The 13,451-nt window shown below is 40.7% G+C and overlaps 1 protein-coding gene across 1 annotated transcript in view; it reads left to right on the plus strand.

Annotated features, from left to right (window-relative positions):
* Positions 1-2,949: 2,949 nt before the first annotated feature.
* LOC134225771 (b(0,+)-type amino acid transporter 1) overlaps positions 2,950-13,451 on the plus strand; it is a 261,977-nt gene continuing 251,475 nt past the window's right edge. The window contains exon 1 of the mRNA XM_062706126.1: positions 2,950-3,101. Coding sequence (XP_062562110.1) covers positions 3,065-3,101 — 37 coding nt within the window. The 5' untranslated portion in view covers positions 2,950-3,064. The remainder of the gene's footprint in view (positions 3,102-13,451) is intronic.

Raw genomic sequence — 13,451 nt, forward strand, 5'->3', positions numbered from 1 at the left:
CAATGTTAGTATCGAAAATTAAATACTTGAGTTACAGTAACACAGGTGTCGAAGATAGCAAAAGAATCGGAATTGGGAAAATGGAATGGGAAAAATGCAAATGCTTTTCAATATTTTCTTCGAGTAAACACCCATCGCATCGCACGGTGCATTTCTTGCATATGTGTGGAAAAAAGTAGTCGCTATGCCATGCCTAGAATAAGAAAGAAATTTGAACTTATCTGAAAAGTTGAGTTTCTTTAGTCTAAATCTGAACAGTTTTGAATTTCTTCAGTTGAGAATTTGGTGATACAGTTAAGGATATCATTCTCATTTACATTCCTTAAATTGTGATTCTCAATGGCATTCAAGAAAAATAAATCCCCTGGTCTACGAAGCATCTTGTGTTCAGTCCTTATAGATCCTAATGTTCTGTCAGATATCTAGAGCCAAATGTTCAGAATTATATGCGATGAGTGTTTCTTGATAAAATTCTGTGGAATATCGCTGAAAATGCCAGCATAATCCTTTTCAACATTTGTTCACTGTTGATTTTAAAAATAGTATAAGCTAAAATTCTACCGGTGCTTGCAGTTTATAACTGCAAGGGAATAATATAGATAGTCGACAGTTGGAAATATTACATCTGGAGATGTAATGTTAATAAAGTAGTACAACATTATCTCCCAGTTAAAACAAAGTTGCATATGCTAGCGAATAAATGTACGAGGTGGATGTGATACAGGCACATTCCTCTATTTAAGTTACGCAAAGTTTACGTATGTGGCCTCCACTCTGTGCACTTATTCGTATTGATATTACGATCACTTGTTTTTGTTTTTAAAATAAAAAATCGATCGATATTTTTTATGTCCTCCTTTTTAACCAAATGTCCTCCTTTTTCGCTACGATTTTGGTGAATTGTCCTCCTTTGGAAAAATTTCATCTGGTCACCCTAGTTTCAAGGGGAATTCCCGAACAACACAATTCCATCCACCGACCTAATTCAGGACACCATCTGTGAGGAAAACCTGAATGAACTTAAGAATACATAACTTCTCTAATAAGTATTTTTAAAACTGAATCTAGACAACAGTACCGGATTAATTTCATTTTAAACTACAATAACAAATATCACAAAATTCCCAAAAAAAATTTCAACGCGCATTTTATTTTAATTAACAGACAGTTTCGTTTCTCCCTTCTGCTTGTTTATTCCGCCCATTTTTGACAGTTGTAGTACAGCTGTATTGGTGAACCCGGTGCGAAACCGTGAAACAACACAGTGCGAACCCGACAGCTTTGGGGTTGGAACTAGTGCGAACCTAGTTCCAACCTGAGCGAATAAAAAAACACTTTGACAGCACTTAGGTTGGAACTGGTTCCAACCTAGGTTGGAACTTTTTAAAAACGAATTCGACATTAATTTTGGTGCTCCATGTGACGCCCACCGAAGGATGTCTTTTCTTGCCTGGACATTTAGCAGTTCAACTCAGGGATATAGCGCAGCTGTCAACCCCATACAGATGCACCGTAGTAAACATGAATTTGACACTTTTGGAAATTCTGATAGTTTTGGGCATCCTGATATTTTCGGCTTGTGCACGCTTAATTCAGTTGACCTTTTTCCATGAGTTTCAACTGGGTTAACTCCTGTAAACGACTCGTTTTTTTGGCGTGCACGTGAGTGCACTACACGATTCAGAGGAATAAATCATTTTTAAGTTATAAATCTGTGTAAGTCAACGAATAAAAGAGTAAACATATCTAGGTATGTATTTCATGTTCGATACGGTGATTTTGACTTTTTCTATACCCCTGGTTCAACTATTTTCCTGCCGTTGGTGTATGTTTACTGGTCAGTAGTGTAGAATAAAGATAATGTTATGAATTTCTTTTATAGTAAAGGCCCGCTTACTATCGACCAATCAGAAGACAGCTAGGAGGATCTCGATTTTAGGCCACACCCCAAGTAAATTATCAACGGTATAGGATGAGACGTCAAACCAATTAACAACCTTTGTGATTAATTTCAATTAATTTATTACTAATAATATGTTTATTATTCTTAAGCGACAAATCAGTTTATTTTCATTATTTTATTCATAACATTATCTTTATTCTACAAGTAGCACACCGTCAGAGCAGTGCTCAACATCACTTTGAACGGACCAACCCGACAGACGTCACTTTGAAGGACCACCATCATCAGAGATATCATCTAGGTGATTACATTCACCGGCACGCGATGAACATCACTTCAAATGGCTTCATGCCAACAGAAACAAACGGCTCTTTTTCAGGGCCACCAAATATTTTGTTAGGAGAAAGATTGTGTTGTGATATGTCGCACAGAATTTATGAACCGCACTCGTCAATTCATCTCAGAATCTTGAGAAAAATTTCACTTTTCACCGACACCAGCCAAACCAATGAAGACCCCACCATAGTAAAGAAATTTTTAGCCATCGTCTGCGAATAAATTTATTGCATCGTCTCTCTTCGACAAACTGTGCAGAATTGAATACGATTGCATCGAAAAGTAAAGTTCGCAACATTCTGACTTTCGATTTGTTGTTATTACTGATTGGAAATGCGTATTATTGAAAACAAATTGGACTATTGAAAATAATTGGTTATTATCATGGCACCAAAAGATTTTTCGTAGTTTACGTCGGGCGGTCGTGTCTTGCACACAACCCTTCTGATTTTTATAATTGAACCAGATAGAATTTCATACATTGCCTCAACGGGTACCGTTCTACAACACTATCCCTTAATATGAATTAATTAAAAACCAACTCGTGTTCGAAACGTGCAAGCCCGTTCTAGAATATGCGAAGCTCAATCGAAATGCTGCGCTGGGCACGCTGCTCGGGTTGGTCGTTGCCGTCAGTCACGGTGGTGTCGCACAGGAACACTCGAAGGACCATGCACCCTAAAAACTACATTCGCTCTCCACTCCCGACGCCGGGTATTCATTTATTGGAAAACCCTCTATATATTCCATTGCCGAGCCGAGCGCGGTGTTCAGTGTTTTAAGTGACATGAGAGTAAAGACATCGAAAGTGATCCATCACGAGACATGTTTCAGCATGCTTATCAAACAAATCACATCGAAGGTAAGTGCAAACTCCTCTACAATTAACTCCCTCGTTAGCACGAATTTAGGTAGTTGGTATCACGCAAAATGCAAATTTTCACACTGTGAGGCGTTTTTTCCAACCCCAGTGATGCAATCTGTACAAAAAAGAATATCCCACAATCACCTACACCCAATGAAAAGTGACACGACTTCGGTGCTTTCTCATTTGCGTCGGAATAAAAGGGAGGAAAAGCGATACGCTCACGTGTTCATCTGGTGATGGCGGCGTCATGTGAGAAAAAGCAGTAGACTTCATCACTCACGACTCGCGCCAGCCAGTTCGCTTTCTTTGGTGACGGATGGAGACGCACACGGGTGGTTGCGTATCGTGTGCTTTTAACTAGGCACATATATGACTATTAGTTGAGCGATATTGGCAGTGGGATATCCGGTGACACCGGAAACGTGAGAAGACTCGTGTAGCACCCGTTGTAAAAATAGGTGTTATGTGCTATTAGGTTAATATTTTAGTGAGCGCTAAATAAAGAAACAGGTGGAGTGATTAAACTTTATAGCGAGGAATCACAGGTGCTGGAACAAAGTGCATAACATAATATTGTTGGGTGAGGTGGTTAGGCAAGAGTTTGTTTATGATATATAGGTACAGACATTATTTTGTTTATGTTTGCACTTTAACCACATCGGGGGTGATAATGGGTCTAGAGGAAGGGGTCATCGCTCTCATGGGAACTTTTGAATTCGTATGAGTAAACCGTTCATAATGGTAATTTTTTTTGCTCTTAAGTATAAATTCATTACCCATAAATTTGTAGTTGTTACAATAGTGATTGATTCTCCCATCGTAGTATCAGGATTGTATTCAACTGCCTAATAAAGTAAACAAGTGATATGATAATGCTAATAAGTTGAGACAGTCGTTGATCGACGGCATCTTTGGTTCTGGGAATCTCTAGAATGGAACGTACACTGACTGCACACAACTTGTAATGAGGTTTCTGTTTTTTCATATACATGAAATGAAATTAATATGACTAGTGCTGCTAGGATTTGTACCGCTATTTAATGACGCTTTGTCATGGTTCTTCTAAAAGTCTGCCTACATAAGATGAACTGATCTGATGGAACTTACTTCACTTGCAGGACTATTCATAAAAGTATAACTCTTGCAACTCTTTTCAAATGGGCGTAGTTGATTCTGACCTTGATTATTGGAACGGCGATTGTGCTCTACATTTAAACTATTTAAGTGAATTGGTGTACCTAACAGAAATAATAAATTCCTATCTATCTAGTAGTAATGTCAGTTGTACAAAATATGCTGAATAATACAGTCACGCCGTTCATAAAACTATCCAATATAACTACACGGGTAAAAATCCGTTCCCGAAAATGAGAAAATAATTCATGATTTCATGAATCCAGCGTGTTTTCATGTTATGAAAATACACCATGAATATAAATCATGATTTATTTTCGCGTAACGCAACCAATGCGTTACGATTTGGTTGTTGAGATGGAAAAATAAAAAAAAAAGTTCAACAGGGGTTTTGAACTCGAGTACACCGAGTGAGAGTCCGGCGTGCTACCTTTCAGCCGTTCTCACTTCTTGAGAAGGGAGTGTTCGAAGTATAACCGGTTATGCATTTTGTCGACTGTTGAAGATTGCGCAGTACCATGAATAATGTTCCTGAAATCATGAATTATAATCATGATTTCATGAATTTTTATTCATGATTGTGTGTATGCATTTGTTTCCGTGTAGAAGTTCAATCCGATCCCAACAAACATTTAATGCCGATGTAAATGTTATTCCAACTCGTTTACACGGCTGCAAGCTGAATGTGTGTGTTGTACATATGATCAAGAACTTCTATTCAAAATGTTGCTACACTTGCGCAATTCCCTCGGTTCCTGAAAGCAACAAAAAATCGTCGGGAGATACTCGCGAGTTCATCTGGTCCAAGATTGGTCCAGTAATAATTTCAGGTTTTTCAGCGCTTCACGATGATTGGTGGGTTGTTCCATCAGCTGAGTTACACCGGACGAACTAAGCTTGATGAAATGGTTGGGCGTGAGTGATTCCTGTTCCTTAGAATTCAGTGGGAGATCAGGAGTTAGACGAAAGGTTGAGATAGGCACAATTTCGGCATACCTTTGCTTAGAATAATCGGATTTTGATATATTTGCCCGTGTCTCAGCGTGTTCTTGGTTGATTCTTTTTTTTTTCTTTGTCTGTCATATAGAGCTCGGACCTAGTTGATCTTGGTTGATGCTTTATCCGCTAGCAAAGGTCTGCAAATTAGTTCTAGTTTATGAGGAAAGCATAAAACATGATGAGAGCAAGCGTCACACAAAATGACAAGCAGAAGAAAAATGCATCTTTTTAAAGTCCCCGGAAAACCCGACATATCTCCGGTGCCCGTGGACCGATCTGACATTTTAGATAAGAACAAAATACTAGAAGAGGTTCTGCGTCCTAGTTTTATCATAATCGAGTTTTTAATGCAAAGTTATGCTAACTTGGATTTCGACAAAGTTTTGGCCTATATCAACCTTTTTGTCTAACATCTGTATGTTAGTGGCCTCGTGTGTATTATCCCTTCAGCTTCTGCAAGCATAGTGCAATATATTCCATTGTTGGGTGACTTTTTAGTCGACAAAGACGCGAAAGCGGTCTTGACCGATCTTACCATACGCTTCCAGGCCCCGCTCATATGAGGAGCAGAATGTAACATGGGTTGGTCGCGTTGGTGAAGGAACATGAGAGTTGATTATTGACACCGTTGATCTGCTCAGCCAATTCGAGACTCGCTCCTGCAAAGTTGGATCCTTGATCGCTGTAGATTTCACGAGGCGATCCTCTTCTGGTACTAAAACTTCTGCCACGCCCTGTCACACCATGTGGGTCTTACTTAGGTTCTCACTTCTGACATGCCTTGCAAGGCTGACTTGGATGCTCACCTCTAACATACCATGTGAGGCTGATTTGGATGCTGCTGACTCGCCATGATTCGAGGTGTCGATAGCGATAGGTTCCAACTTTTCTACGCTACGGTATGTGCAGTCCTAACTCACATCTATACGCTCACTCTTCTGCCATGCCTGGAGGTGGCGACTGCGGTTGACGACATGTGCAAACATCTCATTCACTTCCCCGCGCTCAGCCTGCTTTCGCTCTAACTAACCAATCACAAGTTAGTCATGCTTGTCGACTACTGCTCGGCACGCCAGATTCTCTGCAAGCTGCAGGCTTTGGAGTTTCATCAACATCTGGGCAGTCAGGGCAGACGGGGCCCTCAGCGTGCCCAAACTTGTGGAGGTACTACCAGAAGCAGCCATAGCCTGACAGGAATTGTGTCAGATGGAAGTGAACTTCCCCATGGGGTCTCCCCACCCTGCTCGATGTACAGCTATACCTCGATTATATGGACTTTTTCGATGTAAAAAAGTCCATATAATCGAATTTTCCATATAATCGAAGCAATTTTTTTTTCTCAAAATTTATGTTATACGATGAAAATAAGTCTTAATACACTAAAAAATATCCATTTATTTTCCTGTAGTCCAATTCGCATGTTTTGACCTATTTATGACAACTCAGCAGATGATGAGCTTTTGTAAGAACGTAAACTTTTTCCAGTCGCAAACTTGCACACCATTCTAAGATTACGTTAGTGATGGAGAGTTTGTCAAGTTTAAAATGTACACAATAATATACTTTTGTAGGAATTCTAATTACAGTGCCTACCTGTTTTGGCAACAAAGCAAACACTGAGTGTACGAGAAAGTTATATATTCGCATAAAAAACAAACTTTATATGAAAGGACTTCAGTCCTTGTTCTCAATCGATTTGATCGCAGCAAATTGATTTGGATGGAGAATTTTAAACCATTGTTTACTATTGAAAATTGACCGGATCAGAAAATATGGCCAAAATACATTATTGAATATGTACAAGAGCGCTTAGAATCAGCCTCTTTTTCTGACACTTATCTTTAACCGATTTGCTTGTAACTTGCAAGTTGCGTTTGATAGGGATTAATTTTTATGAATGTAAATAAGGGATCCTATCCATCTACCAGTGCCAATTGACCCTTCCTGTCAAAAATTGTGGTTCGTTTTATTGTCTCATTTAATTCTTTGACTCGTTGTCAACTTTTCTACAGAACCCATAATTTTTAAAACCTGAAACGACTGAAGAAAAATTGACCTAATTCCAATTCTAAATCGGGCCAAGTGATCCTGCATGAGCGTTTAAGGATCACTCGCTTGCTGAACGGTTAAACAGCAACACTCACATTCCGGATATTCAGTTTCTCTTCCTGCCCTTAAGCATCAGTATAATCCGCAAGCTTGTGGTGAACAAATATGAATGCGGCCGAGGGATATTCGACAACACTTATTTAAATATAAAGACTTTTTGTAGATTTTTCAGTTTTTGCCTTTCTCGTACAACTAAGTTGTACCGAAAGGCTATCATTTCACTCCGCAAACCAACTTTTTATAGAAGCCTCTGAGACCCATAGTATTATATACCAATCGACTCTTGTTGATCTTGTTGATCACTATTGAATTTTATAACGATCGGTCATTGCGTTTAAAAGTTATGAAGAAAATGGTACATCGGAGCATACAAACCCCATATAAGGTTGGTGTCTTAACTAAATGCGAGAAAGGCACCACCAACGCTAGGTGGATTAATCTGGGTTTTAACACTTCAAATCATAATCAAGTTCACCAAAAAAAAAAAAAAAATAAGCACACATTGAAATAAACTCTTCCAGTTTCCTGGACATACTACTAACAAAATCCGTGGGTCGAATTTGTTGGATGTTAATGCGTCAGCTGCCCTTCTACACGTAATTCCATGCCCCAAAAGCAGAAAAAGGTTTAAAGCAAAGATCGAACAGTTAAATACGGCAACCTTATTTCATCACTTGCTTCTCATACTGTCAGACTGACAATTCACTTCTCGTTTTCATATAGCAGAGATTTGTAAGGACGTGGCCGAGGTGCTGTTGATTAATGCAATATATAAGTACAACGAAATTTCCAACGTGAAAATGGTGAATTAATCCAGTCAGCCGAACATACACACTTAAAATAAATCACCAAATTCGGTGAAATTTTACCGAAATCTCAACAGCAGAACTGTTCGGTAAATAATAGTACTGATTTTCGGAGATTTTGACAGTTGAACAATGAAAAAATTACAGAAAATCTGTAAAATAATTACCGAACAGTTCTGCTGTTGAGATTTCGGTAAAATTTACCGAATACTGTAAAATGAGTTGAGTGTGTATGATTCAATGTGGGAGTTCATATATAAGTTCGAAAACATGACTTACTAGCCTTTACCTGCCCCAATTTACCCTAATAAATATAAAATCAATGTAAAATATGACATAGAATTTCAATAGCTTTTCAGAAACCCAAATCACGAAAAAAAATTGGGCGTGAAAAATTGTCCATATAATCGAGGTAAAAAGTCCATATAATCGAAGTCCATATAATCGAGGGTCCATATAATCGAGGTATACCTGTATTAGGTATCAGCCGGTGGGTCCACCTACCTTTAGAAGATTTATCCCACTCGCGCTGCCATCTGGCATCCGACGACACCCCGATGCGTTCGCGGGATCCTCTGGTGCCACGTAGCTCGAAACACTTCTCGTCTTCCCGGATGACCAGCCCGACTGGCATCATGCTCGCAATCACGCAGGCTGCATCGTGTGATATGATACGGTAGGCAGGTATCACTCTGAGACATATCAAGCGGTACGTGCTCTCCAGTTTTCGCAGGTAACTGGTTACCCCCAGAGCTCTCGCCTAGGACGGGCCGCCGTACCTAAGAATAGCGCTCATCCAATCCGCCACCGCGCTGATCGCGTGTGCTGCGGTCAGTTCTACCTCGGGAATTGACTCCCTGTAGACCTCCAAGGCTACGACATCGGCGAAGCCGACGATCTTAACACCAGGAAGGAACTTTAGCTTCAAAACCTCGTTGTACATAAGGTTCCATAATACCCGGCCCAGTATTGAACTTTGCGGAACTCCTGCAGTAATAGGATCGCTTATCTGACCGGCATCGGTTTCGTATAATAGTACGCGGTTCTGGAAATAGCTTTCCAAAATCCGGTAGAGTAGAGCGGGGCAAGAGTACGCACTTTTTTCAACACAGTTTTCAATCGATCATGTGGCCCTTATAAAGCAAGCTTCTGCATATCAAATCAATGTCGACGATTCTTATACTCTTCCTCTATGTTACCCAGTGGAAAAAATATTGAAATTATTGTGATTCGTTTTAGTAGAATCCTTATTGCAAGACACGTGAAAAACGCACTCCTACCCCACCGGTGGGGGAAGAGTGCGCATCGGGTGGGGTAAGAGTACGCATTTATCCAATCATGTGCTTCAAGTATATATTAACACAAATAAGAGTTAATAACATTTAATTGATGTTTAATGAACATATATTAGGGAATGTTTAAAGATTACGTAACTCTTAAAGGGGGAGGGGGTCCCAGAAATGTGAACTTTCATACTAAATACCATTGTTTTTTTTATATACAAAAAACTACAGAGGTAAAATATATCAGGTTTCGCGTGGCGTAAACAAAGGAATTTTCCTTAAAGAAAGTTCCTCCCCCCTATCTCACACTTTTTTATGAATCCTCTAAAACAGTCATACATCTCGCAACCTCTCCCAGCTAAGCATTGCGTAATTTATGGTTGTTTCTTTTGATTAAATGAAACTATCGATGAAATTGTGTTTTCGTACTATGTTTAGGTGTACAACAAGTCATAATACAATTTCATTAATATGTTTCAGTGCTTTGTTCGCTAAATCCTTTCTAACACCAAATTACTTCAACTTATCCTCAAAACTTGTAATAATTTTCGATTTCTGTCCCTTTTGTCTTAGTGGAACTTTACACTTCGGAGGTAGTCTTATTTCGGCCAAAGATACGGATTTGACATCAGAACTTGAAGATTCACATGCGTACTCTTGCCCCACCCGTTCCTGCGTACTTTCACCCCACAGTCCCAAAATTTATTCAAGTAAGACTTCTTGGAAAATCAACCGGATTGGTGTTCGGCACCTTAAAGTGCTCTATATAATAGGTTATCGAAATGGTATATTGTTATTTTTAGCAAAATGGCCAAAAAATTATCTAACTCCATATCTCCCTTGTTGTTTATTCAAATCGTTCAAAACTACACATGATAATAGTTGGCCAGAATACCTATCAAACTGATGCAGTGCTGCTAGTTTATCTATTTTCATTACTTCAAAAAATCGGAAACGTACTCTTACCCCACGCGCACTCTTGTCCCACTCTACTCTACAGCTCTACTGGCAGGCTAAGCCAGTGTAACGAGAGCGCAATGACATATCCCGCATAATTAAAAACAACATGTTATATGGTCAGAATCATTATTACGATGTAAGATATAGCTTCACAGTTTACGTTGCGGTTATCGAATACTTTTCGATCGATTCAACCATAACTGCTCGACAACATCACTAAATGTCAACATATAACATGCTGTCTCTAAAATGTTCTTTATTTCCTGCATTATATGTCAACATTTTATCATACTGTTGAGCGAAAATTTTGCACGCGAAAACAGACGATTTTTTATGGTGACATAACTTAACAACCCATTCAACATGTTGTTATTTGTCAAATAACCGTACCACAAACTGTTAAAACTTTATATGAGATTGTTCATTTACAGTTGTCAACAGTAAAGGATACTGTTGTCGACCGCACGGGAAAATATCCATGTACAGTTTATAATTATGTTGAATGCGTTCTTCACATCATGTGTCACTAACGCACAGTATCGAATATCTCGCCTTTTCTGTTGGATCGCTATTTCGGCGGTCTTTACCACCGAGTTAATAGCGTCCAACGTGGATTTACCCTTGCAAAAACCGAACTGATTGCTTGACCCTCCAGTCCAAGTCTGGTGCCAGGCCAGGACTGATAAACGCTACTCGACCCGGTTCCTTCTGAACGTGCAAGCGGAACTAGCACTGCGTCCAGCTTCTCTATTACCGCTTGACCTCTTCGATTGGTGCAGCGGCTGCCTCATGACCCACTAGATCAGAGGATAGCCTATCGATCATCTGGTTAAACTGTTCTAATGGCCACCTCCTTATCCGTGCGGTAAGACGCGCGGCTACAAAGCAAGACCATGCTGAGAGTGGCTGGGTTCGATTCCCGGTGCCGGTCCAGGCAATTTTTGGATTGGAAATTGTCTCGACTTCCCTGCGCATAAAAGTGTTAGCCTCATGATATACGAATGCAAAATGGTACCTTGGCTTAGAAACCCTGCAGTTAATAACTGTGGAAGTGCTTAATGACAACTAAGCTTCGGGGCGGCTTTGTCCCAGTGTGGGGATGTAATGCCAATAAGAAGAAGAAGAAGAAGAAGCAGATCGTCTACAATGCGGCATGGATGAGAGGGAGATAAACAATGATTTACGCTGGAGGACGATCGTTGCTGCTGCGCCGTCTTCCTATGGCGATAACAGCTGACCAGCCGATGGGTAGACTAAACAACAGAGCAACCAACAGACAATGATAACTCTGCTGCTCGTTCGTTGCTGCAATGGATATTCGGTATATGGCGATACCACTATATCGATTAAGATGGATGCCGTGGCAGATTGCAAGAGATCCCAGATCTGCTATCGGTGGTAGATCACAAGAAGAGCAACAACATCCATTGCTCGCCGGGCGATAGATCCACTGCAGATAAACGTATTTTGGCTGCTGCTAGAGATCGCAGAAACCACTGGTGTGCACAGGAAGGGGCGAGCCCAAACAGCCACCTTGATGGAGTATAGCAGCTACAACAATAGAACACACCATTGATCTTGGCTATCGTGACACCCCCCTCAGAGGAGTGTACCACCTCTTGGGTCGGGTACCGGTGGGTCGGGCTTGGTGATTCAGCTGTGTTACTTGCACGGCTTCTTTATGTTCGTCTTTCCCATGGGACGCGAAGATCCATCCATATCGTGGTTACAAGCTCGATTTTTGCTGACGCAGATGGTGCCTCATCGTATTTCCTTTTCATCACCACAACGGCGACACAGGTTGCTATGGTCTGGGCCCTTACAGTTGTAAAACTTGTGTACCGACCTTAAGCACCGATAGCACCTGTCCACTGAAGGAGGCTGGAGATCGCTTACTGCGCATGCTGACCAGCCGATCTTCCACTTCCATCGATATTTGGTCCTGCATGTCTTGTCGAATTATCGGAGTGTATAAGCAGTAGATCGCAGTAGACGTTCGAAAATCGTCAGCCTGTCTAATGTGGTACGCGTGAGCTGGCTTCAATTTTTCTGCTGTGTTCGAAATTTGGAGCTCTTTTTTGGCCAATTCTATTCTGGAAAGTAGTGCTGCAAATTAGCAGTGGTTCGATAGGTTTACAGCCTCATTATTTGCTTTAGTTGATTCGTCCGTTACGTTTTCCGAGATGAAACAAATCGCCATTCTGATTGCGTAGATTTGCTAAGGCTTTAACAAACTCGGAATCCGACGTACTGCTTATATATACGATGACCAGATCGTAACCAGGCTAGAGTGCTCGAGCCAATAAAAAAAATTTGCGCTCGATAGGAAGGTTATGATTTTCAGACATAGTTTTCGCCAAACGCGTGTATGTCTTCGCTTGGGTACTAGGCCATTTCCATTTCTGCATTGATGGTATTGGATTCTCCCACGCATAACATCTGTTGAATTGGACAGCCAGCCCCGGATCTCCAATCCGGTCTTCGCGTGAACAGCCCGTACTTCGATGGCAACGTATTTTTCTGGTGTATTGAAACTATCCAGATAGTTATCCACATAATGTTTGGACGGCATTTAACGCTCTTGGAAAGATCTTCTCAAACTACAGCAACCATTCGCTAACTGGGCTAAAACACCAGCCCAGTTACCGAACGCTGCTTTTTAACTGGGCTGACGAGGGAATTCGCGATGCAGTGTTGTGATCGTGTCTTACATGAAGCTTAAAGAATATACCATTCAGAATCCCCTCGTCACCCAGTCTTTGTTATTGTTTTTTGACGGATAACTGCTTTTTAACTGGGCTTTGGCCCAGTTAGCGAACGCCCAGTTAAAAAACAGTCCAGTTAAAAGGCGCCCAGTTAGCGAACTGTTGCTGTACTTGGCATTTTCATTTTTTATGTGTTGTGAAATACGCTTCGAACACGCTGAGCCAAAAATTGAAACATCCATAACAAAAAGGATCTGCGGCAGTGTCGTGACCGGACGAGGTTTCTAAGCTCGACCGTTCGCCGCAACAATACTCAGCAAACTGACTTCCGTCGTCGTTTCGTTCTGA

This window comes from Armigeres subalbatus, chromosome 3 (assembly GCF_024139115.2).
Source record: "Armigeres subalbatus isolate Guangzhou_Male chromosome 3, GZ_Asu_2, whole genome shotgun sequence".
Taxonomy (NCBI): domain Eukaryota; kingdom Metazoa; phylum Arthropoda; class Insecta; order Diptera; family Culicidae; genus Armigeres; species Armigeres subalbatus.